Raw genomic sequence first — 27,226 nt, 5'->3', positions numbered from 1 at the left:
ACCTTCCTTTTCATCCAAATAATTGAAATCTAATCCCTTCCCATATATTAAGAGGATCCACCTGTACTCAGTACTTAGCGCTAACTTTACGGACCTGGAAAGGAATTTTAGCCACTGCAAACTGCTTCATATGGTCTCCAATATAGGAGCAAATATCTCTAGTGCGTGTTTATTTTTACAGTGCTATTTTTTGGCAAGGAAGTATCTCCATAGCCGATATACTCGAGAGTTCTTCAACTCCAATGTCTGAAGGCCAAGAGAGTGCCAACATTTTGACCAACTGAGAGGCACTGCATGTTTAGGATGTCAATGGAAAATTGTAAGGCTTCCTATGACAGGAACATCTTAGAAGAACCTTCAACATGAAACTACATCATAAGGCCTTTTAGATCAGGTAAGAAGAGGAAGGCATTAAAACTGATATTGTCTTATAAGAAATAATTTATAGACCTGTATAAAAAAAAAATATTCTACAAGTCAAAATCACTAGACAGTTGATGTTCTTTTTAACATAGGAAGGGGGGGGGGGGTGACCCAATAGCTCACAGAACAATGAGCAGGTTTGCCTGCCACAGGTTAAATGATACAGTCCCTGTAAATGTAGAAATAGGCGGCAACACCATCGGCCAGGCATGCACAACGGAATCCTTCTTCCATCCAGGGCTTTGGAGCTAGAATGGAACCTGATTTTCAGTGGAGTCTGAGTCGGTAGAAATGTACACACTTCTGCTTAAAGGGGTTGTCCGGGTTCAGAGCTGAACCCGGACATACCCTTATTTTCATCCAGGCAGCCCCCCTAAGGCTAGCATCGGAGCATCTCATGCTCTGATGCGCTCCCTTGCCCTGTGCTAAATCGCGCAGGGCAAGGGCTCTTTTGTTTATCATAACACATTGCCGGGCGGCAGTGTGTTCGGTGACGTCACTGGCTCTGATGGGCGGGCTTTATCGCTGCCCTAGCCGTTTTACTGGCTAGGGCAGCGCTAAATCCCTCCTATCAGTGCCGGTGACATCATCGGGCTCACTGGCAGCCCCATGGAGAGCCCCAGTACGTCACCAGATCTCCAAAAAATGCTTTTGCCCTGTGCGATTTACAAAGGGCAAAGGAGAGCATCGGAGCATGAACTGCTCCGATGCTCAAGTCAGGGGGGCTGGCTGGGTGAAAATGGAGGTATGTCCGGGTTCAGCTCTGAACCCGGACAACCCCTTTAATATCTGTTATTAATATGATATAATAGCTTTCATAGGAATTACAACAGTTTAGAAATGTTATTCATAAATATATTTTATGTTCTATCAATCTAAGGCCCTTATTTATCTAGCACAGTGATAAGTGGTAATACTGTAGATCAGGGATGGCCAACCTGAGGCTCTCCAGCTGTTGCAAAACTACAACTCCCATCATGCCCAGACTGCTAACAGCTATCAGCTTACAGCAGGGCATTGTGGGAGTTGTAGTTTTACAACAGCTGGAGAGCCGCAGGTTGGCCAGCCCTGCTGTAGATGATCAATTCTCGCCTCTCCTGTTCTCCCCTGTCTTCTATACTATAAACAGTGATAAGCAGGGTGTTCTAGTGGTGATGGATAATCAGTTCTCACCTCTCCTGTCCCTTATACTATATACAGTGATAAGCAGGGTGTTCTAGTGGTGATAGATAATCAGTTCTCACCTCTCCTGTCCCTTATACTATATACAGTGATAAGCAGGGTGTTCTAGTGGTGATAATCAGTTCTCACCTCTCCTGGGTTCTCTCCTGTCCTTATACTATAAACAGTGATAAGCAGGGTGTTCTAGTTGTAATAGTGTTGACCGAGGCTTCGGTCAAAACTTTGTATGAATGCTGTACGGAGTTTCGTCTCTGTACAGCATTCAAATGTGTGGGCTCCGACAAGGCAAATTCGTTGAATAACTTCGGGATTTCATTTTTAAACTTTAAAATTATTTTAAAGGATTGGATCCAAAGTCTGCTTTGGGACCGTGGTACCAGTTGGTACTGAAGCCGACTTCATGTTTTAAAATGGTTTTAAATGTTAAAAATTGATGGCCAAAGTTATCCCCCGAAGTCTTGCCAGATTTCGTGAATAACTCATTTCGTCTCGCAGGAGCCCATACATTTTCATGCTGTATGGAGACCCTTAAAACGAAGTTTGGAGCAAATCGACTTTGGATCTAGGATCCAATGCTCGATTCACTCAACACTAGTAATAGGTGGAGTTATAGTCAGAACTTTGCCTTACTGCTCCACAGCACCACCCACAAGGACTCCACAACCCTTCTCAAATCACCACCCAGGCCAAGATGTGTGTTTTAGCCATCCCCTTGTCCATAAGACAGCCTGAGGCTCCACCTTCAACCTGCACCATCTGTCTAGTGGACTATTTAGCTGAAGAGCAAGGCAATCACACTGAGTGCTCCCACTTCTTCCATACTACCTCATTGTCAAATGGCTACAGGCTAAAAATGCCTATCTTTCCTGGAGGTATAGTACCAATCTGATGTTGGGTTCCTCCCTGTGTACCTAGAAGACAGTGGAAAGATTATTGTAATCACCACGGCCCCCATGATGCCCCCCTTCATTTGTCATGTTTACATTCGACAAATGGAGCAATTTTGCATTTTATGGAGGAGATGTGATATATTTCCAGTGGTGACAGCGCAACAGGGAGTATTCTTTACTACGTAATAATAAATTATGATTTTTGAGTGTTACGCTGCCATGTAACTTTCTATAAGAGAATGCCACAAGTAACATCTGCACGTGTTTTATAGGAACATAAACGCCATAACTGGATTGAGGTGTACAGCTTAAGGTGCTGTAAAGTCTATCATGTGCAAGCAGAGGGTCAGCAGCTAATTTGAGCTGTAGCCTTTTCCTAAGCAAAAATATACAAGTGAGTATGTACATATAGCTGATATTTCTATTTTATGTAGGTCACAGCTACGGTATCTTAGTTAAAGAGGACCTTTCATGGGTCCCGGACATTATCATATAACTAGTGCATTATGTGGGTCATACTTACGGCATATTACAGTGCTTATTATTTTCTATATGCGCTGCTCCGTTCGCCCGCTACAGGAAGAGACTGCCCTGTTTCTCAATGGGTGTCTCCTCCCTGGCTGTGAGCTGTCCAAACGCAGAGGAGAGCGTCACTGCCAGGGAGAAGGTGAGCTTTTTTTCTCCGTGATGCTCTCCGCTGCGATTGGACAGCTCACAGCCAGGGAGAAGGAGACACCGCCGTCTCCTCCTCTCTGTACCGATGCTGTGAATTTACATGCCAGGCAGGAAAAGTGAACGGGGGCAAAGCGGGCAAACGGAGCAGAAAATGGTAAAGCGTTGTAATCAGCGCCGTGGCTTGGATGTTAAGAACCCGGGGCAGATTCTTTCTCTGGCACCTCCTTCCCCCCCATACTTAAAAAAATTGTGCCACCTCACAATAACATTGCCCTCATTATACAACCTTCACAATAGTTATGTCCAGATATGTGCCCCCCTTAAAGTACTTATCCCTTCATTGTGCTCATTTCATTTGGAATTTACTAGATACAGGTGTATGCCTTTCCTAGTTAGAGATTGAGTATAAGGGTCAGACCAGCAAGGGACAATAAGGTGGCTAATGGGAGCATCTCTGGTGTTGGTGCATGTGGCATGTATTTTTTTGCATCTAACTGTTATGACCAACATGGATCTCTCTGTTACTTTATGTTCACCTAGTTACTAACTTTACTTGGACAGTTGCTATTCAACTGATTTGCAGCTGAATTTGGGTTTGGTTATCACTTAGCTTTGCTGGGTTGATTAGGGTGGAGTTGCTGATTGGTGAGCCTTTATATATCCAGGCTTTGCTCCATTTTGGTTGTTGGGTATAGTGTTTAAGTGCATTCCCTTCCAGACATTTTGTATAGGCTTGAGCGAATCGAGCTTCAGATCATAGCTCCGAAGTCAATTTGTTCATAAACTTCATTTTAATGCTGTATGGAGACGTATCGGCAGGTGCAGGGACGTTACACTTTAATAGCATAAGGTATACATTTCTGTTCTTGCTACTTTATTATTTTTTTTTAAAAGGGACACTAAACCTGAGGCTGTTATTGCTAAATGTTATGCCTGTGTCAAATTCTGGAAGTGCTGGTAAAACTTCAGTTATCCAGTGCCATTAAAGGGGTTGTCCGAGTGATGAAAAAAAAAAATATATAGCACTGAAAATCTGATGGGCAGCAATATATAACTAAGCTAAGCAAGTTTTATGCAAAAAAAAATATATATATTTCCTCATTTCCCTGGTTCTTTTCTGGCCATTTGTTTACATGCAATAAAAACAATCTCTGCCCCTCCCCCTGCACTGCTAAGGGAGTGAATACAAGTGCTGCCCTGAGTGACATGTCTGCCTGCTGGGAGACTCAGCAGCATGTTGTATGTGTAGGACTACAAGTCCCAGCTGTACAATTACACTGCTAAGGGAGTGGATACAAGAGCTGCCCTGAGTGCTGGGAGAATCAACAGCAACTTGTAAGTGTAGAACTACAAGTCCCACCTGTATAATGACACTGCTAATACACACAGGATCTTCCCCCTACCTTCTTGTGCAATGCTCTCTCTAGTCTGTCAGCTCCCGTGCCCAGAATTGTCACTGCTGCAGATACCCAGTCTGTGCAGCAGAAGGGGTTAAGAATCCTAGGAGAGAGCAGCCCGGCAGTGAAGGGGGCGTGGCCAGCACAGTGAAGTCTAGTTTACAGGCTTGTAAACGACCTTTATCAGAGCAGGGATCTCTCTCAACCCCAGTCAGAAATTATAGTTATGCTATAATTCTCAGTACACAAAATATGAGTTTGAGTCACACAGATACAAAAATGCCATAATGATCTGCTACATGAGCATTATTACAGTAGACATAAATAGCAAAATCAGCAGTACCAACCCTGTATTACTTCAGTAATGAAAGATTGCAAAGAGATGTCCTTGCTCCCTGAACAGCGGAATGAAGAAAATTGCAGCACTCTAGATATTAAGTCTAGGTTTATTTACATAAACGACCTTATATCTGGAGTGCTGCAATGTTCTCTATTATAATAGGACTATTTAAAGTAGTCTTTCCATGACTGGATCCATTTCCCCTTGCTTGCCATTTTCGGATTGTTCATCTAGCCTCTTCCTCTTGGCAGAAACAGTCCTCGCTGCATGCTCACTCCATGAGGGTACAGCTGTACAAACAAGCCTCAGTTAGTACACTCTTCTTCCAGTTGGGTGATGTCTGATGCAGCTCGGCATCCTTGTAAGGCTATCCATTCTACATCAGAAGTCTAGTGAACTACAGTTGCAAGAAAAAGTATGTGAACCCTTTGCAATTACCGTATTTATCGGCGTATAACACGCACTTTTTCCCCCTGAAAATAGGGGGCAAATTATGTATGCGTGTTATATACCGATATAATGTTAAGAAGCCATGTTTTTACATACCGAATGTATAACATTAAGACGGCGCAGCGCCTGCCGCAGCTCCCTCCTCATGCGCCGCCTGTCCCAGCTCCCTCTGTCATGCGGCGCCTGCCCCAGCTCACTATGTCATGCGCCGCTTGCCTGTTCATTCATAAAGTGAGATAAGCAGGCAGGCGGCGCATGAGGAGGGAGCTGGGGCAGGCGGCGCATGAGGAGGGAGCTGGGGCAGGCGGCGCATGAGGAGGGAGCTGGGGCAGGCGGCGCATGAGGAAGGAGCTGGGGCAGGCGGCGCATGAGGAGGGAGCTGGGGCAGGCGGCGCATGAGGAGGGAGCTGGGGCAGGCAGCGCATCAGGAGGGAGCTGAGACAGGCGGCGCATGACCGAGGGAGATGCCGGTCTGCGCCGTCTTAATGTTATACCTCTGGTACTACAGTAAGTACCGTACAATTAGATATAGAGTCAGATTGAATGTTTAATAGTTGCGGGGCCCGGTGTATTAGAATAGAGTCACTGCACCGGGCCCCGCCATGAGTGTTCCCGCCTCCTCTCTCCACACTTATCCATCTGATGGGGGATCTGTAGATGACACTTATGGGGATCTGTGGATGACATAAGTGTCATCCACAGAGCCCCATAAGTGTCATCCTTTTACATTATTTACCTTATAAGTGGTATTAATATTAATAAAAAAAAGTTCTGAGCTACCCTTTTTTTCCTGAAATTTCCCTCTTAAAATGAAGGTGCGTGTTATACGCCTGTGCGTGTTATACGCCGATAAATACGGTATATGGATTTCTGCACAAATTGGTCATAGATGAAGATCAGATCACATTTTAAGTCACAACAATAGACAATCACAGTCTGCTTAAACTAATAACACACACAGAATTAAATGTTACCATGTTTTTATTGAACACACCATGTAAACATTCACAGTGCAGGTTGAAAAAGTATGTGAACCCTTGGATTTAATAACTGGTTGAACCTCCTTTGGCAGCAATAACTTCAACCAAACGTTTCCTGTAGTTGCAGATCAGACGTGCACAACGGTCAGGAGTAATTCTTGACCATTCCTCTTTTCAGAACTGTTTCAGTTCAGCAATATTCTTGGGATGTCTGGTGTGAATCGCTTTCTTGAGGTCATGCCACAGCATCTCAATCGGGTTGAGGTCAGGACTCTGACTGGGCCACTCCAGAAGGCGTATTTTCTTCTGTTTAAGCCATTCTTTTGTTGATTTACTTCTATTCTTTGGATCGTTGTCCTGTTGCAACACCCATCTTTTGTTGAATTTATCAAAATGTCTTGATAAACTTGGGAATTCATTTTTCCTTCGATGATAGCAATCCGTCCAGGTCCTGACGTAGCAAAGCAGCCCCTAATCATGATGCCCCTACCACCATACTTCAGTTGGGATGAGGTTTTGATGTTGGTGTACTGTGCCTCTTTTTCTCCACACATAGTGTTGTTTTTCTTCCAAACAACTCGACTTTGGTTTCATCTGTCCACAGAATATTTTGCCAGTACTGCTGTGGAACATCCAGGTGCTCTTGTGCAAACTGTAAACGTGCAGCAATGTTGTTTTTTTTGGACAGCAGTGGCTTCCTCTGTGGTATCATCCCATGAAATCCATTCTTGTTTAGTGTTTTACGTATCGTAGATTTTCTAACAGGGATGTTGGCATATGCCAGAGACTTTTGTTAGTCTTTAGTTGACACTCTAGGATTCTTCTTCACCTCATTGAGCAGTCTGTGCTGTTCTCTTGCAGTCATCTTTACAGGATGGCCACTCCTAGGGAGAGTAGCAGCAGTGCTGAACTTTCTCCATTTATAGACAATTTGTCTTACCGTGGATAGATGAACAGCAAGGCTTTTGGAGATACTTTTATAATCCTTTCCAGCTTTATGCAAGTCAACAATTTTTAATCGTAGGTCTTCTGAGAGCTCTTTTGTGCGAGGCATCATTCACATCAGGCAATGCTTCTTGTGAAAAGCAAACCCAGAACTGGTGTGTGTTTTTTATAGGTCAGGGCAGCTGTAACCAACACCTCCAGTCTCATCTCATTGATTGGACTCCAGATGGCTGACACCTTACTCCAATTAGCTCTTGGAGATGTCATTAGTCTAGGGGTTCACATATGTGAATGTTTACATGGTGTGTCCAATAAAAACATGGTAACATTTTAATTATTTGTGTGTTATTAGTTGATGCTAAGGCTACTTGAATTATTACAGCTGAGGAGTATGCCTTCCTCTACACTGCGCATCCTCGCAGATCTACTTTCTATGGTCTCCCCAAAATCCACAAAGGGGTGTCCCCCCTTAAAGGGAGACCCATAGACTCAGGTGTAGGCAACCTCAATCAGAATTTGGGATTATACATTGACTAGGTTTTGGCACCCTTTGTGACCGCATTGCCATCCCATGTAAGGGACACTACAGACCTTAAATGTTTAGAGGGTCTGGTATTGGAGGAGACTTGCCTTTTATCAAGTGTTGATGTGGAGGCCTTGTATTCCTCCATACCTCATAGGCTTGGCCTGATAGCTGTTGAACACTTTCTCAGGTCCCGTGGCTGTCAATATCGCGCCCACAGCCAATTTGTCCTCCGTATCCTTGAATTTACCCTGACCAGAAATTTCTTCTCTTTTGACAACAAACTGTACCACCAGCTCAGGGGTACTGGGATGGGGAGTCCTTGTGCCCCATCGTATGCAAAATTATTCCTGGGCTGGTGGGAGGAGACTCTGGTATTCAGGGATGAGGAGTCGGAGGATATATCCAAAATTGGTCTGTGGGCGCGATATATTGATTATATCTTTATTTTATGGAATGATGACCGAGTTGGGTTTGAGTCCTTTGTGTTGCATCTCAATCAAAATGAGATTGGGATGCATTTCACTTGTGAGTCACACCCTACCAGCCTACCGTTTCTGGATATCAGGATTACTAAAAATACCAGGGGTGAATTAGACACCTCCATCCACAGGAAACCAAACTCTATGAATTCCCTCTTGAGATGGGAGAGTAGTCAGGAGGGGGATTCCAAGGGGTCAATATCTCTGATTTGAGGCAGATTTGTTCAAATAAGCAAGAATTTATCACCCAGGCAGCTGACCGGAGGACAAGGTTTCAACAAAGGGGATACCCCGAACATGTCCTCAGATACGCATATAAGGCAGCTTTGTCTCGTCCGAGATCTTCCCTGCTAACCTCCAATCAAACTTGTAGCCCACAGGCTAAAGTGTTACGAATTGTCACCAATTTTGATAGGGGATCTAAACAGGTTAAACAGATTGTACAACATCATTGGGAGGTCCTTAAAATGGACCCTGATTTAGATGAGGTATAAGGGGAACACCCCCAGATCACCTATAGACAGGGGCGTAATCTGGGCGACAAGCTTGTGCATAGCCACTTCTCCAATGTGATGCAATCCACCTGGCTGTGGTCTAACATTGTTGGGTGTCATAGATGCAGCAATTGTGTAGCCTGCAAACACATTCAGACAACCAAATCCTTCATGAGCTCAGTTACAGGTAAACAGTACTTCATCTTACATTTCATTAACCGAAGGTCAAAGGGAGTGATATACCGCATACAGTGTAAATGTGGGATGGAGTACATAGGTAAAACCATACGTGAGTTCAGAAGGAGGGTAGGTGAACACCTGGGGGACATCTCGCACAAACGAGATACCCCGGTGTCGAAACATGTACATATACAGTCCATAATGGTAGAGCCCAATTGATGTTTATGGGCATTGATCTTGTCAAACCCCCATTTAGGGGAGGTGACTGGGATAGGAGTCTTCTCTAGCGCGAATCGCGCTGGTTATTCTCCCTTAAGACATCTGCCCCTTTTGGCCTCAATGAGAGGCTTGATTATAGCTGCTTTATTTAAAACCCCCCATAGGTTTTCTTTATTGGGGGGACAGAACAGTAACCTCTTGAATTGTTGTATCATAACCAGATGGTATGTTACTTCATGCATCTAGATCTCTCCTATGTGAGCCCTGTTCTTTGTTATCTTGCAAAAAATGTCAATATAATCTTGCTGCGATTTTGTTTGTGGCGTAACTAAGGATGCGCCAGATCCAGCGCGCCCTGCATAGTTTCCTGTTTATCGGTCTCTAGGCAACCACCATAGCCGCTTCCCTGCATCTGAGATTGGCCGCCTGTATCATGTGATGGCGGCGCCTGGGTCTGATGTCGAGCGCGGCGCTTGCGTGTGACGTCAGAGGCCAAAGCTGACGATCGCAGGGCGGTCCCTCTAGGAAAGGCGCGCTTAGGTACTATTTAAATCGCACATATGTATGTATCCTTGCAGCTGGTAGATTGTTACTTTATCTCCCCAAACTATAGGGACACTACCTAATTAAGGATTATCACACCCTCATATACCGACCAGCATAGGAGTATTATCTCCTCTGCAGAACTGCATCCTACCACCGTAGGGTGACGGTATACAAGATTTTTTTTTACTTGTACCAGTTATTGCTGCGTTTTTTTGTTTTAGTTTTCCCTCTTTGTACCACCTTTTCCCCTGAAGAGTCGACACGACAGAAACGTGCCACGTCGGGAGGTCTAAAGGAATTGGAACTGGCAATATTTGTTATTTTTCAGCACTAGGGATCAGGTCCTGGATAGGGACAGGTATCCGGATGGGGTCGCCCTTTTCAGGGCGGGTGCTCTGTATAGATAGGCAGAATGGAAACAGTCCCCTTCCCCTAGGTTCATATATGGCACAGCTTCAAATCGCCTCTGCAGACACCATGCCCCCACAGGACGACCTCCAATCCGATGTATACCCAATCCAAGCAGATAGTCCCTCAGTGTTGATCCTAGTAGCCTGTTTGGTCTGGTAAAACTGCTTGCACCCTCACAGGTGGAGCAGATTTTCTTTATTTCACTACCAGCATTGGGGTACCAGGCTTGGACCCCCTTTTTTATGTTTGTTATGTCGATGCATCTTAGTGGTGTGTTTTAACTGCATATCAAAAGGAGATTTTTTTGTGAAGCTCACCTGTAAAATCTTTTTCTCGTCTTTTCCATTGGGGGACACAGACCATGGGTATAGCTTAGGCCATTACTAGGAGGAAACACTATGCAAATAATAAAAAACAGCTCCTCCTCCACTGGCTATACCCCCATGCTCCAACAGGAGGACCTCAGTGCGTGCAAAAGCAGTAGAAGATCAGAGACCAAATATTAACAAAGAAAAGCAGAACCAAGGAACACCGCCATCAAGCTGGTAACCATAAGGTCCCACTAGAATAGAACCAACCCCTCCTGCAACAGACAAGAATGGGTGGGAGCTGTGTCCCCCAATGGAAAAGACGAGAAAAAGATTTTACAGGTGAGCTTCACAAAAAAAATCTCCTTTTCTCGCCCATTCCATTGGGGGACATAGACCATGGGACGTCCTAGAGCAGTCCATGGGGTGGGAAGACCAGCACCTCTAGAGGGAAAACGTCCAACAGTTAAACAGGAACCACAGCCTGCAATACCTTGCGCCCTAGGGCAGCATCAGCCGACGCCAAAGAGTGCAGCTGGTAGAACTTTGTAAAGGTATGTAAGGATGACCAGGTGGCTGCCTTACAAAGATGTGATGTAGAAGCTCGATTGCGCCTGGCCCAGGAGGCCCCCACCGCCCTGGTGGAGTGCGCGGTAACCCCCGCTGGGGGAACCCTACCCCGGGATCGATAGGTCATGGTAATAGTCGACCGAATCCACCGAGCCACAGTGACCTTGGAGGCCGCCAGACCATTACGAGGCCCCTCAGGAACCACAAAAAGGGAGTCCAAGCGGCGAAATGGGGCAGTAACCAACAGGTACACCTGTAAAGCACGGACAACATCCAGAGAACGGAGAGCGCGCTCCTTGGAGTTCGCCAGAGCGGGGCAAAAGGATGGCAGGACTATGTCCTCATTAAGGTGGAAGGCGGAGACCACCTTGGCCAAAAAGGAAGGGACAGGGCGCAGTACCACCTTGTCCTTGTGGAAGACCAAAAAGGGCTCCTTAGAGGAAAGGGCGGCCAGCTCCGATACCCTCCTGATAGAGGTGATGGCCACCAAAAAGACCACCTTCCAGGTGAGAAAATTCAGGGAAATGTCCCTCAGGGGCTCAAAAGGAGCCGCCTGGAGAGAAGACAGAACCAGGTTCAAATCCCAGGGGGGCAGAGGAGGGACCAAATGCGCCACCCCCTGCAGGAAGGTCCTAACCGGACCTAGCAGAGTCAGAGAGCGCTGAAAGAAAATGGCCAGAGCGGAGACCTGACCCTTCAGAGAGCTCAGGGACATTCCCATCTCAAGACCCGACTGGAGAAAGGAGAGGACCACCGGAACAGAGAAATGAAGGGGGAAAAAAGCGCATCTCACAAAAGGCAAGAAAGGCCTTCCAGGTACGATAGTATATCTGGGAGGAAGCTGGTTTCCTGGCTTTGATCATGGTCTTCACAACAGAGTCTGAGAAGCCCCTCTTCTTCAAGATGGTGGTCTCAACAGCCACGCCGTTAAACGAAGTGGTTGTAAATTCTGGTGGAAGAGAGGTCCTTGAGACAGTAGGTCCTCCCTGAGAGGAAGAGGCCACGGAACGTCCGCCAGCATCCGAGTGACCTCCGAGAACCAGCCGCGGTGAGGCCAATCGGGGGCGATGAGGATGGTCATGATTCCTTCTGCCGCGACCCTGCGAAGAACCTTTGGGAGTAGAGGCAATGGTGGGAAGACAGATGAGTGCGAAGTCTTGCCATGGAGACACCAGAGCATCCACCCCGTACGCCTCCGGATCCCGAGCTCGGGCCAGGAACATGGGAACCTTGTTGTTGAGCCTGGACGCCATCAAGTCCACGTCCGGGCGGCCCCAACGGCGACAGAGGTCCTCGAATACGCCCGGATCCACCCTGTTGCAGCTGAGAAAATCCGCTGTCTAGTTTTCGACCCCTGGGATGTATACTGCAGACAATATTGGAACGTGAGCCTCTGCCCACTGGAGGATCCTCTTCACCTCCTGCATCACTGGCCGGCTGCGGGTTCCGCCCTGATGATTGATGTAGGCCACGGCTGTGGCATGGTCCGACTGGATCCTTACTGGGAGACCTGTTAGGAGGAGGGTCCAATGAGACAGAGAGAGGAAAATTGCTCTGAGCTCCAATATGTTGATCGGAAGGCGGGTTTCCACTTCTGACCACACCCCCTGAACCGTCCAAGCCTGGAGAACCCCGCCCCAACCCAGGAGACTGGCATCGGTGGTGACTACTGTCCACAAAGTTGGGAGGAAGGATTTCCCCGAAGTCCGATTCTGAGGGGACAGCCACCACGGGAGTTCCATGCGAACCCGAGGAGGAAGGCGGATCCGAGAGTCCAGACCCCTTGATGGATCTCCTGCTGCAGAGGCCGAGTGTGAAACTGGGCAAAAGGGACTGCCTCGAAGGAGGCCACCATAAGCCCCAGAACCTGCATGCACTCCCGGATGGAGAGACACGGGGAATGTAGAAGGCGAGACACCGACTCCCGTATCCGTGAGAACTTGCAATCGGGGAGGAATACCCAGGCTGCAGTAGTGTACATAATCATCCCCAGGAAGGTCACCCTCTGGGAAGGTTGGAGAGAGGACTTTGGGAAGTTGATCAGCCAGCCAAACTGTTGCAGCGTCTGAACAGTGATCCTGATGCTGTCTTCGGCCTGGGGACGAGCGGGAGCCTTTATCAGAATGCCGTCCAGATAGGGCAGCAGAGATATGCTCCTGGTACAGAGAAGCGCCATAATTGGCGCCAAGATCTTTGTGAATACCCGCGGGGCTGTTGCCAGCCCAAAGGGAAGGGCAACGAACTGATAATGACGGTCGCTAATGGCAAAGCGCAGGAACCTGTGGTGAGATTCTGTGATAGGGACATGCAGATAGGCGTCCCGGATGTCCACCGACGCGAGGAACTCCCCTGGAAGAAGAGAAGCAATAACGGAGCAGAGGGATTCCATCCGGAACCTCTGCACCCGCAGGGATTTGTTTAACAGCTTCAGGTCTAGGACCGGACGCACTTATCCCTTCTTCTTTGGCACTACAAGTGGCACTTTGAGTAAAAACCTGCCCCCTGTTCCTCCAGCGGAACTGGGACAACTACTCCCCTGACCAGAAAGTAAGAAACCGCTTGTAAAAGGGCCGAGGCTCGGGCCGGATCCCCCGGAACACGAGACTGAAAGAAACGTTCCAGAGGTCTGGAAACTAATTCTATCTTGTAACCGGAAGTGGGGGCGGTGCCCCTTCAGACGGAAGACTGCTTGAGAACCGCGGGGCGGGCAGAACTCCCCTGGAACTGTACCCGTGGGCACCAGGAACGTTGAGGCTTAAAGGAAGGCTTCTTGCGGGAGTCTTGAGAGCCGCCAGAGGAGGGGGCTGTCGCAGACCTGGAGGAGGGGAAGCGCTGAAAGGACTGGTTTCTAGAGCCAGAGGGGCAAGCTCTGAAGGCGCACTTGGATCTAGATTGGGGCAGGTGTGTACTCTTGCCCCCTGTAGCGTCAGAGATAATCCAGCTTAGCACCGAAGAGCCTGGAGCCCGCAAAGGGGAGGTTAGTGAGGGAGCGCTGGGAGAAAGCGTCGGCGTCCCAGACCTTCCTGCGCTGCGTGACCGAGAGGGCCGAAATCCGCACAAAGAGAGTGCTGACGTCCAATGAGGACTCACAGAGGAATGTTGTCGCCTGGGACATCTGGAGGATGAAGTTTAGGGTGTCTGCAGAGGCATCCTGCTCCGCGAGGTCCTGATGATGGCGCTGCAACCACACCGAAAGCGCCCTTGCTAACCAGGCCGAGGCGAAAGCGGGCCGCAGACCTGTGCCCGCCAGAGAGAAGATGGCTTTGGAAAGAGAGTCCAAACGCCTGTCAACGGAGTCCTGTAGGGAGGACCCGTCCAGGACTGGTATTGCCGTATTCTTAGCCAATCTGGCCACCGGCGGGTCGACCTTAGGAGGAGAAAACGACTGCTGCACGTTATCTGCCGGGAAAGGATAAAGAGTATCCATGCGCCTTGTAGCAGAAAACCGGTGATTAGGGCGTTCCCAAGCCTTAGAAATGACCTTGGCGAACTCGCCATGAATGGGGAATGTGACAACCTCTGGTTTTCTGGAGTGGAAGAGGAGGAATTCCTGGCTACTAGTAGAAGGAGGTTCCCCCTGGATGTCAAAGGTGTCACGTACCGCCGTGACCAAGTCTGCCACCATGGTGGAGAGCTTAGGTGAGGGTTGATCCTGTCCCAAGGCAAGGCAAGACTCACAGGAGCCTGTAACCGATAGTGGCAAGCAGCGGACCTTACAGGATCCCAGTGGGACCTGAAGTGTCGCTTTTGATTTTTGGGAGACCCCAGGTCTTGGCATGATGGCAGCAATCCCGGAGTCAGGGTCTCCTAAAGTTTTGCAGAACACTATCAGTCCTACCGTGACCTGTGAGGAGCTGGAGTAGCAGTCAAGCGTGGAAAGGCGCTGATGCAACGTGGAAGTGTCGGAGCTGATGTGATAGGCTCCGCCCCCCAGTCACGTCACAGTAATCGCAGGGAAAAAATAAAAAATAAATCACATGCGTGCGGGAATATGAATAAAGGCAGACCCCGGCTCTGAAAATGGCACCCACCACCAGGATACAGGGGGCAAGAAGGAATCCCTCCTCCCTCTCAACCAGCCAGCCCTCTCACAGGTAAGCCCTAAACAACCATGGTACAGTGTGAGCACAGGGGGAGGGGAAGCTGCAGGAGAGCCGATGTACTTATCCGAGTCCTGCAGTCTTCACCCTCTGTTCCGGACCATCTTGTACCATCTGTCATCTGGTACAAGGAGTGGCAGTGCACTGGATAGAGAGCAGGACAAGGTGACACCAGATCTGGTAGGCCACCAGAGCTGCAGGTCAAGCCCGGTTCCACTTATCTTCTGGGGAGGAAAAGGAGGTAGCCGGGGACGGCTATTCGACCCCAGCGCTCGCTCCACTGAGAGACCAGGGACGCACCATGCGACCCTGCGTCCTCTGTTTTGAAAAAAAAAAAACTAATAAGAGAAGAAAAAACTACAGGGACAAGCCTGCAGGAGCAGGAGTGTCACCTCCTTATCCGACACTAAGCTAAAACTGAGATCCTCCTGTTGGAGCATGTGGGTATAGCTAGTGGAGGAGGAGCTGTTTTTTTTATTATTTGCATAGTGTCTCCTCCTAGTAATGGCCTAAGCTATACCCATGGTCTGTGTCCCCCAATGGAATGGGCGAGAAATTAAAAGCTATAAAAAGCTCTCTCTCTCTCTCTCTCATTGCCTTATAATAACAGCTTTCATTAATGTCCCTTTAAACTGCTCCCTTAAAAGACCGTGGCTAGGGCTTGTCTGTCTTCCTTTTAGTGTAAACACAAGACGGAGGGGCGGTCCTTCACACTGCATGCCTGCATTAGGCTTCAGAGTGAGGAGGCGTGTCTCAGTAATCCAATCTGATTGGCTGGCAGGGAGCTGATGGCTACAGCAAGTGTGTATGGGAAGTGAGGGAAAGCAGTTTTGGCCTCAGAGAACTGGCAGAAGAGCCATCTTGAGAAGGTCCTCATATTATAAAAACAGCTGTAACTAAGGGAAAAACCTCAAGGAAAACTGGTATGTGAAGAAACTAAAGATTGCTTTATGCATAATGCAGCTGCAATTTGTTATGAAAACATGACAGTTACCCTTTAAATACTAACTGTACATGTGCATTAGTCAAGAAAATGCACCTACACATATAAAAGCATCATCTCATGAACACAACCCGAACATAAGATTTTTTGTGGGCTTATAGTACCCCAGTAAACACAAAGATCTCTTATAAAATAAGACTACAAATATGTTTGTGTATTACAGGTTTAGAACAGATTAACAATAAAACAAAACAAAAAAAAAAGTTGTAGATTTATCAACAATTGTACAAAGTTACAATACACTCCAGGCCAGCATCGTTAGCACATTGTGTAAAGTTATATGGACATTCTGCAACAACTCTTGCTTCTTCTGGCTCGGTTTTTAGAAAGTTCTGTCCAGAGGGTGAGAACACGTATAAGCACGGTTTTCTAGAACATGCTTTGCTATTTTCTTAATACTTTCATCCTGATTTTCTGGACAATCTGATGAGAAAATAAAAATAAAAATGTATCAGGTGTAACAGGGTACAAAAAGCAAGAGAAAGCATTCCATATTATATCTCAAGCCCAGAACACGGGGCTTTCTCCGGAGATAAATATTTCCACCAATGAATTTACACCAGTTTTCTGGCGTACATACAGTGGAAAACTATGGCATTGACGCTGGGTTCAGACCTGAGCGTACTTGAACGTACGCTCTGTATGCACGATTGTACGGGCGTTTGCAATCGCGCATACAGAGACAAGCAAACGCCCATTGTCGCGCGTTCCCGCTGAAGTCTATGTACGGGAACGCGCGACAAGACGCCCCAAAGAAGCTCATGTACTTCTTGGGGCGTCGGGCGTTTTACAGCGTGATCGTACGCGCTGTAAACCGCTCAGGTGAGAACCATTCCCATAGGGAATCATTGGTTCTTGCCTGTTGAGCGTTTTACAGCGCGTAGGAACGCGCTGTAAAACGCTCAGGTCTGAGCCCAGCCTTAGGCCCTTGAAGCTGCAGTTGACTTTTGTCAAGCCTTATGAATGTGTCGAAGAAAAAAAGGGAGCAGTGTTTCAGAGTTGCACCCCAGACATCTCATTTATGCTACGTGTGTGTGTGTGTTTGCCGTTTTAAAAGCAGCACCTGGATCTGAATTATTTTGTAATTGCATGTAATTAAAAGTTTTGCATAGCCACTGAGTTATTGAATAAAATGTATCTGTATAGCGCCATTTGCTCTCTCTCTCTCTCTCTCTCTTATTTCTTTGTCCTCCTCACAGAGATGGCCGCACAAACGGCCTCCTGAGCTGTGATGGGGAGAGCTGAGACACTACCCCTGAGCTGTAGCAGAAAGGACACTATCCTTGAGCTGCCAACTTGATATAAATCTAGCAAAGCAATGAATGGAGTCATCTTTGGATCCATGTGCGTTACAGGTCTGGTTCTAAGTTTCTTAGAAATAGATTGTCATGTACTATATATGATGTTATTTTCATTTTTCACATTAGTCATGGGATAACCCCTTTAAGAGGTGTGACTCCAGCAAAGAATATATTAAGACCGGCGTCTCAATGCCCCCATTTTTAGCCTACACTAGATTCCTTAACAGGGTGCACATCCTATTGATGAATCTGGTGAAGGTCATCTCCCTCAAAGTGTTTTTGTCTATGTGGTTTTATATCTTACATTTTCCCAGCTGAGACATCATGTAGCAGTTCTTGAAATAAGCTTCAGAGCAGAACATATTTGCAATCAGCACCTACAGTAAAAAAGAAAAAATATATTATAAGTAGACATTGTCTACTTTGTGACTATTATCACATATATTACAACATAAGGGCCAATTAGTAGTTACACAAACATTAAAAGGGTATTTCTCATCCGTATTATTGGGGGACCCAGGCAAGACCACCACTAGGAGGCAGACACTAAGCAAAAAGTGTTCTCCTCCCACAGGGCCTAAACTAAGACAGTTTTAGCTTAGTGTCTGTAGGAGGCGGCATATCTGCCAATTTTTTTTCTTTCTTCTAGTTATTTTTATGGGTCTATGAGTGGTCACAGCCACCTGTCATCCCAAAAATGAGGAGGGAGACCAGCAGGTCTCCTGCTTGTTCCCTCCATTGCCCATCAGCAATTGGGTCACCTTATCTACCAAGTACCCCCTTTTCTAGTCTAGCTCCCCTCCCCAAGGAGAGCACATCAAAAAAGGTGACTTAGCTGGACAGGGTGGAGCCGAAAACTGTGGAAAGGTATGTATTACCAGGCAGTCAGTGAAAACAGATGAGATAGAACAGGTTTCATTTTTTGAAGACCGTTATTCACTGGCCATCAAAAAAAAACTGCTGTGTGAATAACCCCATAGACTACCATTGTTCTTAAAACTGACGTGTGACAGCCATTAAAGAAGTTGGAAGAGAGAGAGATTGTGATCATGCTGTATAGAGCACTAGTGAGACCTCATCTGGAATATTGTGTCCAGTTCCGGAGGCCCCATTTACAAAAAGTTATAGTTAAAATGGAATGGTGCAAAGGCATGGTAAAAAAAACGGCAGAGGGTCTCATGCATAAAATATATCAGGAAAGCCTTAAAGAACTTAATAACCTTGAGGAAAGAAGGGAAAGGGCAACATGACAGAAATTTTAATTATGTTAAAGGTGTAAAAGTTCAGGAGGGAAGTGAAGTGTAACTGCCATTAAATTTGTATTTATTTTTTTGCTAATGTGAAGGGAAAGTGACAGGGAACATTTTTGTAATATACTTAATTTAGGCAAAACGTTTATTTATGCTAGATTACTTGGGCTGAAATGTCCCTTAGCAGCTCTCTTTCAAATGAGCGTTGCTAAGGGACATCCATCTTCTATCAGCATAGTACGGTGCTGAATAGAGACGGGCTGTGCTGGGAGCTGCGGGCCTCTGCCTGCCCTGCTCGCTCACAGCCTGATGGGGACAGGAGCCTGATATGTTTAAATTAAAGAGGTTGTCCGGGTTCAGAGCTGAACCTGGACATACCCATACTTTCACCGAGGAAGCACCCGCACCCCATGCCCCCCCCCCCCGGCGAATAGCCACTGACAGGGCTGACGAGTGAGCCATAAACCTGGCCGCATCCAAACATTCTTCACAAGTATATGCACTGGCATGTGAGAGCTGCAGGGCCACATCTGCAAGTTCCTCCGAGGGGACCCCCGACTCAACACCCTGACGCTCGGGCGCAGACTACTGTGTACAATGCACCTGCGCGAGATTACGGCGCTTGGAAGGAATGACGTCAGGGCAAGTGCAGTGAATAAATTAACTGGTAGGCGGTGCTGGGCTCCGGAACGATGGGCGCGGCCGGGCTCCAACAGATCATGGGACAACCCCTTGTGCTCCTTATCAAGGTAATTTACATAGCAATAAAATAGCTTTTTTGATGAATAAAAGACACACAGAGCAGTAAGAGTGGGATCATTTAATACAAAACAAGGAGACTGATGGGCACATATGAATATCTCTGTAGGATAAATCCTGGTGACAGAATCCCTTTAAAGGAGATTGCTGCCCAAGTCCACATGTGGGGGGAGGGAATACTGGCCGGGGTCCTGGAGGGAGGGTGGAGGGGAGCACTGCTCCTACTCACCTGTCCGACGTCTTCTGCCCCCCCTGACTCCAGCCGGATCACCACCTTCGGTATGTGGCCCCTTGGTCAGGGACGCTTTACCGAAAGAGAGGGGACTTTCGCTGGGGCGGCCGTGGTGATGCACTTTCTGGTGGGAGACACAGGTCTTTACAGGGACCTCTGGTCCTCCTTTTCTTCTAGAGAGCGGGAACGAATTTTAGTAACGCAGGAAGGTCTGCCTCCTACAGACACTAAGCTAAAAACGTATTAGCTTGGTCCATGCAGGAAGGGATATAGCTGAAGAGGGAGGAGCTTACACTTTGTGTGCTTAGTGTCCGCCTTCTAGCGGCAACAGCTATACCCATGGTCAATACCTGTGTCCCCCAATGAGACGGATGAGAAAATGTTTTGCTTAGTGCCACCTTCTAGTGGCAGCAGTTATACCCATAGTTTCCGCCTAGCAGTGTGAGAATGTAAACAAACAGCCCTTGCCCTGCGCTATGCCCCTCAGCTCTGAACCCAGACAATTAACCCATATGAAACATAACCCAGAGTAGTCCAGGGTGTAAAATTAATGAGTATTTGAAACTTACTTCATGATCATGGTTGCGCAGGCCAATGCTGATAGAACGACTCGCTCTAGATATTACCGCAGTCATGGCATACAGATTAATAAGAATATCTGCCACTCGCTTCAGTGCAAGCTGCTCATCTACAATTGTCTGCAAAAAAAAATAAAAAATTATTGAGAAAGGATTTGGCCCATCTCAGACATTGATGGAATATCCCTAGATATACCTTCAGATAGGAATGAGTCCCAGAGGAAGGGCGAACTGGCATAGCCCCTACAGGGAAATTTCCTTGTGGGCCGAAGCCCAGAGGCCACCCAAACCCTCCTCAAAGACATCGGCCAGGTACATAACGATCTGATGATCCCAGTATTAATTAACGTAAGAGCACCATGCACTTATGCACCTGGCCAGTGGCCTCAAGTATGCTCCTGAATTCAACTGTATTGCTATGCTTAGGACGGTGATAAAGTTGAATACTGCAGCACTGTGGTATTTGGTTCTGCACTACAGTATTGCTGGCATTGCCTACTTGTGTTGTCCCACCTTCTGTCAATTTTGATCCACCTACAACTTTTTTCGCAGGCGCAGTGAGGAAGCTGGCAGCCTGCGAGCGTCTTTCCCTCACAGCGCCTGCGCCAAATGCTAAACGGCGCAAGGTTTCACCAGGGCTGGCGGACAGATGTAAGCGCTGCCTGGCCCTGTCAATCAGGACTTGGAGGGAGGCGACAAAGATGGGAGAACGGAGCCTCTAGAAGCAGGAACAACAAGGAAGATTCCACAATTTTAATATTTATGGCTTATCCTCAGCATAGGCTATCAACATCAGATCAGTGGGGCTCCGATACTCTGCCCATCCCATCAGTTTTTTCAAAGTAGCCCCAGAACTACACCGCTCCATCCTTTCTGTAGTGAACAGATCTGGCAACCCCAGCGCTGCTCCCATTGAAGTGAATGGGAGCCGTGCGGCAGTTACAAGCAGTGTCCACTGCACAATGGGTGGTGTAGTTTTGACACCAACACTTCTCTGAAACAGCTGTTTGGAGGGAGTGCAGGGTGCTAGAACTCAGCTGATATTGATAGCCAGTCCTAAAGACAGGACCCAATCCTTAAGGGGTTAACTAGTAAGAAATAATCATGAAACATAGCAATAATGAAAACAAAGTTCTTACCTTACCAAACCTGTACAGCAGACTCTCCACTGCGCTGCCAAAATTATATGTATTCTCCTCCAGTTTCTGTGCACTTTCCTGTCAATTTAAAAAGAGTAAATCCTAGAAAGTTACTGATATCTCAGCGAAAGTGGTCAGAGAAGCAATAATTAACAAAATGGTGTCTAGGGAGCAGGACAGTTACAATACTAAGTCATATATTAAATGGGTCTACCCATCTTAGGATATTCTTTTATCTTGCTAGGATAAGCCGTAACATTATGATCACAGAACTTGAGAACAAGGGGACACAGTTTTGCATGAGACTCAAGTGAAGGGAAGCTAGAGTGTGTGTAATCAGGAAGCCATTGACATTTCCTAGCAATATGCCGTTACTTTTTGCAAAGTAATAAAAAACATTTAATGTAAAGAATCACTCACTTCAAGGCTTGGGTGCACGACTCCATCTTTTCCAGTTAACCCTAATTTGACTTTCCTCCTCATTGAGCTTCCTAATCTCTTGCCTATCATTTCAAAGGCCACAGAAAGACTCCCCTTTCTCAATTCCCTGATAAAAAAAAATAATAATTATAATATATATATATATATATATATATATATATATATATATAGATATAGATATAGAGAGAAACCAAAATGCGGGTCTCAGCAGCACAAGACAAAAATATATAGGTGCACGTCCTCTCAGCCGTGGGCTCAAGCGGCTATAAATGGATAGGCATCAAAAGGATGAGGCAGCACTCCAGGTAAAGTGAAAATGGTGGATCTTTTATTCCCTCTGCAACGTTTCAACCGTCTCAATGCGGTCTTTCTCAAGCCCAGAAAGACCGCATTGAGACGGTTGAAACGTTGCAGAGGGAATAAAAGATCCACCATTTTCACTTTACCTGGAGTGCTGCCTCATCCTTTTGATGTATATATATAATTATAATAAAAAAATTTTTTTAAAAAGGAGAGCCCACATGCATTACCACAGTATGAATGCAGACAGAATTTACATATAATACATATTACCAACTCAATACATTTCTCGACCACAAATTCCACCTAAAGGGGTCGTCTCATCATGGACAATGCCCCCATTGTCTTAAAGGTGTGGGTCCAGCACCTATACAGAGAACAGAGCTCCGCAAGTGAAGGATGTGCAGTCGCCCTCCGTTCATTTTCTATGGGGCCGGCGAAAACAGCAGAGTGCTGGCACGGCCATTTCCGTCGGCCCCATAGAAATGAATGGGAGCGAGGGGCGTGTGCGCGGTACACTCCCATTCGCTTCTATGGGGAGCCATCTTGGTGGTGGCCGGACCGGAGTCCTCCAGCCACCACCTTGCCAGGCTCTATTCTCGATATAGGTGTGGGTCCCAGCGGTGGGACCCGCACCTATAAGACAATGGGGGCATATCCTAGCGATATGCCCCCATTGTCTATTTAATAGGGGTTGTCCCACTTCAGCAAAAGGCATTTATCTTGTAGACTAATGTACTGTGATTGTCCACATTGCTTCCTTTGCTGGCTGGATTCATTTTTCCGCCACATTATACACTGCTTGTTTCCATGGTTACAGATCACCCTGTAATCCAGCAGTGGTGGGTGTGCTTGCACACTATAGGAAAAAGCACTGACTTCTCTGGTGGCTGGGACCGTGGGAGCGCACATAGGCTGGCACTTTTTCCTATAGTGATAGTGTGCAAGCACGGCCACCGCTAATGGATTGCAGGGTGGTCATAACTATGGAAACTAGACGTGTATAATTTGATGGAAAACTGAATGAAGCCAGCAAAGGAAGCAATATGGACAATCACAATACATTAGTAAGTGCCTTGTATTAACGGTCTCTACATAATAAATTCCACTTGCTGAAGTGAGAGAACCCCTTTAAAGTGTAACTGGCATTTATTTTTCTTCTTCTAAGGTCTCATGCACACGACCGTTGTTGTGTTCCGTTCCGCAAAATGGGGTTCCGTTGTTCCGTGATCCGTTTCCGTGTGTCTGCCTTTATTTTTGGAGGATCACCAGACATGAAGGAAAGTAAAAAAATAAATAAAATCTAAGACAGGTTTGCCATGCAAATGATAAGAAAAAAAAAAAAAACGGACGCGGATAACAATCTTGTGTGCCTCCGTGTTTTTTAGCGGTCCCATTGACTTGGGTCCACAAACTGTTTTCCGCGAAAATAATAGGACAGGTAATATTTTTTGGGACGGACTGGAATCACGGAAGCAGATGACAAACGGTACATTAGCCGAGTTTTCAATGGACCAATTGAAAGTCAATGGGTCCACAGAAAATCACGAAAAACGGAACAACGGACACGGAATAAAACGGTCGTGTGCATGAGGCCTAATGTGTATGGACAGTGATCGGGAACATTCTTCTAATACACTTTATTAAGTGAAGTTGTACATTTATAGTAGAAAATTTGCCATAAAATGTCCCTCATCAGCGCTGTCTAAACGAGCGTTCCTAAGGCATTCCTAATACAATACAGTGCAGTTCTAACTGTGAAAACGACTGGGCTCTTACCTGCTGCCCTCACTGCTCCCTCATATACAGTACATTATATTACTAGGTGTACCCAAAATATGTGTTCACACCCCTGCTATTTTTATACTGATCAGCGTGGCCAGCATTGACATCGAACAATCCTGCTGTATCCCCGGCGCGCTGAATAACTAACCAGCCAAGAGATACATGAGAGAGAGCAGTAAGCATTTACTATTGTGAATGCAGGGAGAGGGCTATAGGCAGGGCCGGCCTTTGGGGTGGCGCCATAGCAACAGGGGGCGCCGGCGGCCGACAGCCCGCAGTGTAATGGCGGCGGCGGCTGGGCACAGGGAGATGAGCTCTTCCATTGTGGAAGCGCTCATCTCCAGTCATCTGTATCGCCGTCCTCAGGACAGCGATACAGATGCCTGCCTGTGCTGCGGTAGGGGAGGGAGAGGCGTGTCCCTTTCACTTCTTCTGATAGGCTGTAGGCACTAGGCCGGCAGCCTATCAGAGGCCGGCGCAGGCGGCGCGATGACGTCATCGCGCCGCCTGCGCCATACAGCGTGGGACACAGGCCAGAAGAGGCCTGCATCGCATCACTGACATGGTGGTAGGTATGTGTTTTTTTTATTTATTTTTATTATGTACAATACTATTACTGGCAAAGGGTGGGGGGCTGTTATTACTGGCAAGGGTGGGGGGCTGTTATTACTGGCAAGGGGGGGGGGGCTGTTATTACTGGCAAAGGGGGGGGGCTGTTATTACTGGCAAAGGGGGGGGCTATTACTGGCAAAGGGGGGGGCTATTACTGGCAAAGGGGGGGGCCATTACTGGCAAAGGGGGGGGCCATTACTGGCAAAGGGGGGGGCCATTACTGGCAAAGGGGGGGGCCATTACTGGCAAAGGGGGGGGCCATTACTGGCAAAGGGGGGGGCCATTACTGGCAAAGGGGGGGGCCATTACTGGCAAAGGGGGGGGCCATTACTGGCAAAGGGGGGGGCCATTACTGGCAAAGGGGGGGGCCATTACTGGCAAAGGGGGGGCCATTACTGGCAAAGGGGGGGCCCATTACTGGCAAAGGGGGGGCCCATTACTGGCAAAGGGGGGGGGCTATTACTGGCAAGGGGGGGGGCTATTACTGGCAAGGGGGGGGGCTATTACTGGCAAAGGGGGGGGCTGTTATTACTGGCAAAGGGGGGGGGGCTGTTATTACTGGCAAAGGGGGGGGGGCTGTTATTACTGACAGAGGGGCTGTTATTACTGGGGGCTGTTATTACTGACACAGAGGGGCTCTTATTACTGGGGGCTGTTATTACTGGCACAGAGGAGCTGTTATTACTGGGGGCTGTTATTACTGGCACAGAGGAGCTGTTATTACTGGGGGCTGTTATTACTGGCACAGAGGGGCTCTTATTACTGGGGGCTGTTATTACTGGCACGGGGGGGGGGGCTGTTAATACTGGCACATGATTGGGGGCACTATAGGGGCATCTACTGAGGCCACAAAGGGGGGGTATTTTATATGGGCTCTCTGTACAGTACAATTTAATACTGGGACACATGGTGGGTACTATGGGGAAGGGGGGAGAGGAGTACTATGGGGTCATCTACGGGGGGCACTAAGGGGTATTTTATACTTTCAAATTATGGGGGACACTGAGGGCATCTACTGGAGCATTTTATACTGGTACATTATGGGGGGCACTAGGAGGGTGTGGAGCACTATGGGGTCATTTATTAGGGGCACTATATAGGGGTATTTTATACTGGCACATTATGGGGGCACTATGAGGACATTAGCTCAAATGGGGGCATTACAAGGGGGTATTTTTTGCACTGTCACATTATAAGGAGAATTATTACTACTGGAGGGGGCATTATTACTCCCCTATGGTATGACCCCCTAGTAGCAGCACCAGCCTCTCCCTGCTCTGCTATCCCTCTGCCCCTTCTCCAAATACTTATTATGAAATCTTTCTCATTAGGATAAACCCAACATCAGCTCCACCGAGCCCCCGGCCAAAGTGTGGAAGTGGCGTCCGAGATCCCCAAGGGCCAAGCCAAGTAACTGTAAGTTTCCATGTGAAATATGTTTGTTATACACATATAGCCTACACTGTGCCACAAGGTTAGCTCGCACAGGGCGCCTGAACACCTAAGGCCGGCCCTGGCTATAGGGACAGCTATACCATGTCACTGTCTCTATATACTGTAGAAGAGCGCTCTAAGGGACATTTCAGGGCAAGCTTTAAAGTATATCAGAAGAATGTTCCCCCTTAAATGTCCCTACACATTAGAAGAAAAATTAATTAATCGCAGTTACACTTTAAAGGAATTTTTTAAGCTTAAAAAAAATACAAAAAAAGTACCTTTGTGTGTGCATGCTTGTGATGCCACTAGGAATTATTATTCATCTTCCTGCCCAGTTGTTTTAATGCTGACAGATTTGCCGTGGGCAGAATTACCAATGTAAAGTACTACAGTTCAATACTAAGACACAGCTCTGCTACTAAGACAATTTTCTGTCTAGTATATCGTTCACTAATCATTGTAACAAGACATGTATTTCATGTTGTGGAATGCCTATACTAGAACCACTAGTGAAGAATACAAGGATTTTACATTCGTTTCTTTTAAAGGGGTTGTGCAAGAATGGTTGTTTTTTTTTGGAACCCCCTCCCCATTCCATCATACCAGTAGATGGAAGATTACTTACCTGCCTTCGAGTGCTGGCTCCCTGCTCCTTCTTCCGACCTGCTGGATCCCCTTGGACCATGTGACCATTTGTCATGAGGTAAGGGGAACCAGTCACTGCCTCGGCCAGTGATTGGCTGCACTGATGTCAAACTGGATGTTTACGGTGAGGTTGCCCCAGCGGAGCATCGCAGGCCGGAAGGAAAAGGAGCAGGGAGCCATCAACAAAAAGCAGGTAAGTAATCTTCCCTTTACTGATCCTCACCGGGGGAGCCGGAGCACGGCCAAGAGCGCTAGCACCCGGTTTTTATACTCACATTTGCTGTGATTAATGTTGTAGTTGATTGCATACATTAGCCCTGGGAGCCTGCTGTTTAAAACAGCAGGTACCCGTGGCTATGGCGGCTGCTGCACTTGCGAGCATGTGACATATTTAAAGTCCTGACCGCCGATGTACATAGTCGTAGGGCGGCCAGAAACAGGTTAAAAAAGGATTAATGATTGCACTTACTTTAATTTATCAGTCAAAATCCTTCCTGCATGCTGCATCCCTGTAAGGGCAATATACATCCGCAGGATTTCATTGGTCCCCTGAAACCAAGGAAGCATACAGAGTTACAATGCACTGGGTATTAGCAATGCTGATAATTGTCAGCAAAAGAGAGTCAAAT

The 27,226-nt window shown here is 47.1% G+C and overlaps 1 protein-coding gene across 1 annotated transcript in view; it reads right to left on the bottom strand.

The window, feature by feature from the left end:
- Nucleotides 1-16,251: 16,251 nt before the first annotated feature.
- ACAD9 (acyl-CoA dehydrogenase family member 9) overlaps nt 16,252-27,226 on the bottom strand; it is a 61,845-nt gene continuing 50,870 nt past the window's right edge. Inside the window, exons 13-18 of the mRNA XM_044302148.1 lie at nt 27,067-27,146; nt 21,798-21,924; nt 21,378-21,455; nt 20,230-20,358; nt 17,724-17,796; nt 16,252-16,541 (exon numbers count right to left, since the gene is read on the bottom strand). Coding sequence (XP_044158083.1) covers nt 16,441-16,541; nt 17,724-17,796; nt 20,230-20,358; nt 21,378-21,455; nt 21,798-21,924; nt 27,067-27,146 — 588 coding nt within the window. The 3' untranslated portion in view covers nt 16,252-16,440. The remainder of the gene's footprint in view (nt 16,542-17,723; nt 17,797-20,229; nt 20,359-21,377; nt 21,456-21,797; nt 21,925-27,066; nt 27,147-27,226) is intronic.

This window comes from Bufo gargarizans, chromosome 7 (assembly GCF_014858855.1).
Source record: "Bufo gargarizans isolate SCDJY-AF-19 chromosome 7, ASM1485885v1, whole genome shotgun sequence".
NCBI lineage: Eukaryota > Metazoa > Chordata > Amphibia > Anura > Bufonidae > Bufo > Bufo gargarizans.
The sequence above is the reverse complement of the archived record's forward strand: the minus strand, read 5'-3'. Positions and strand labels throughout refer to the sequence as shown.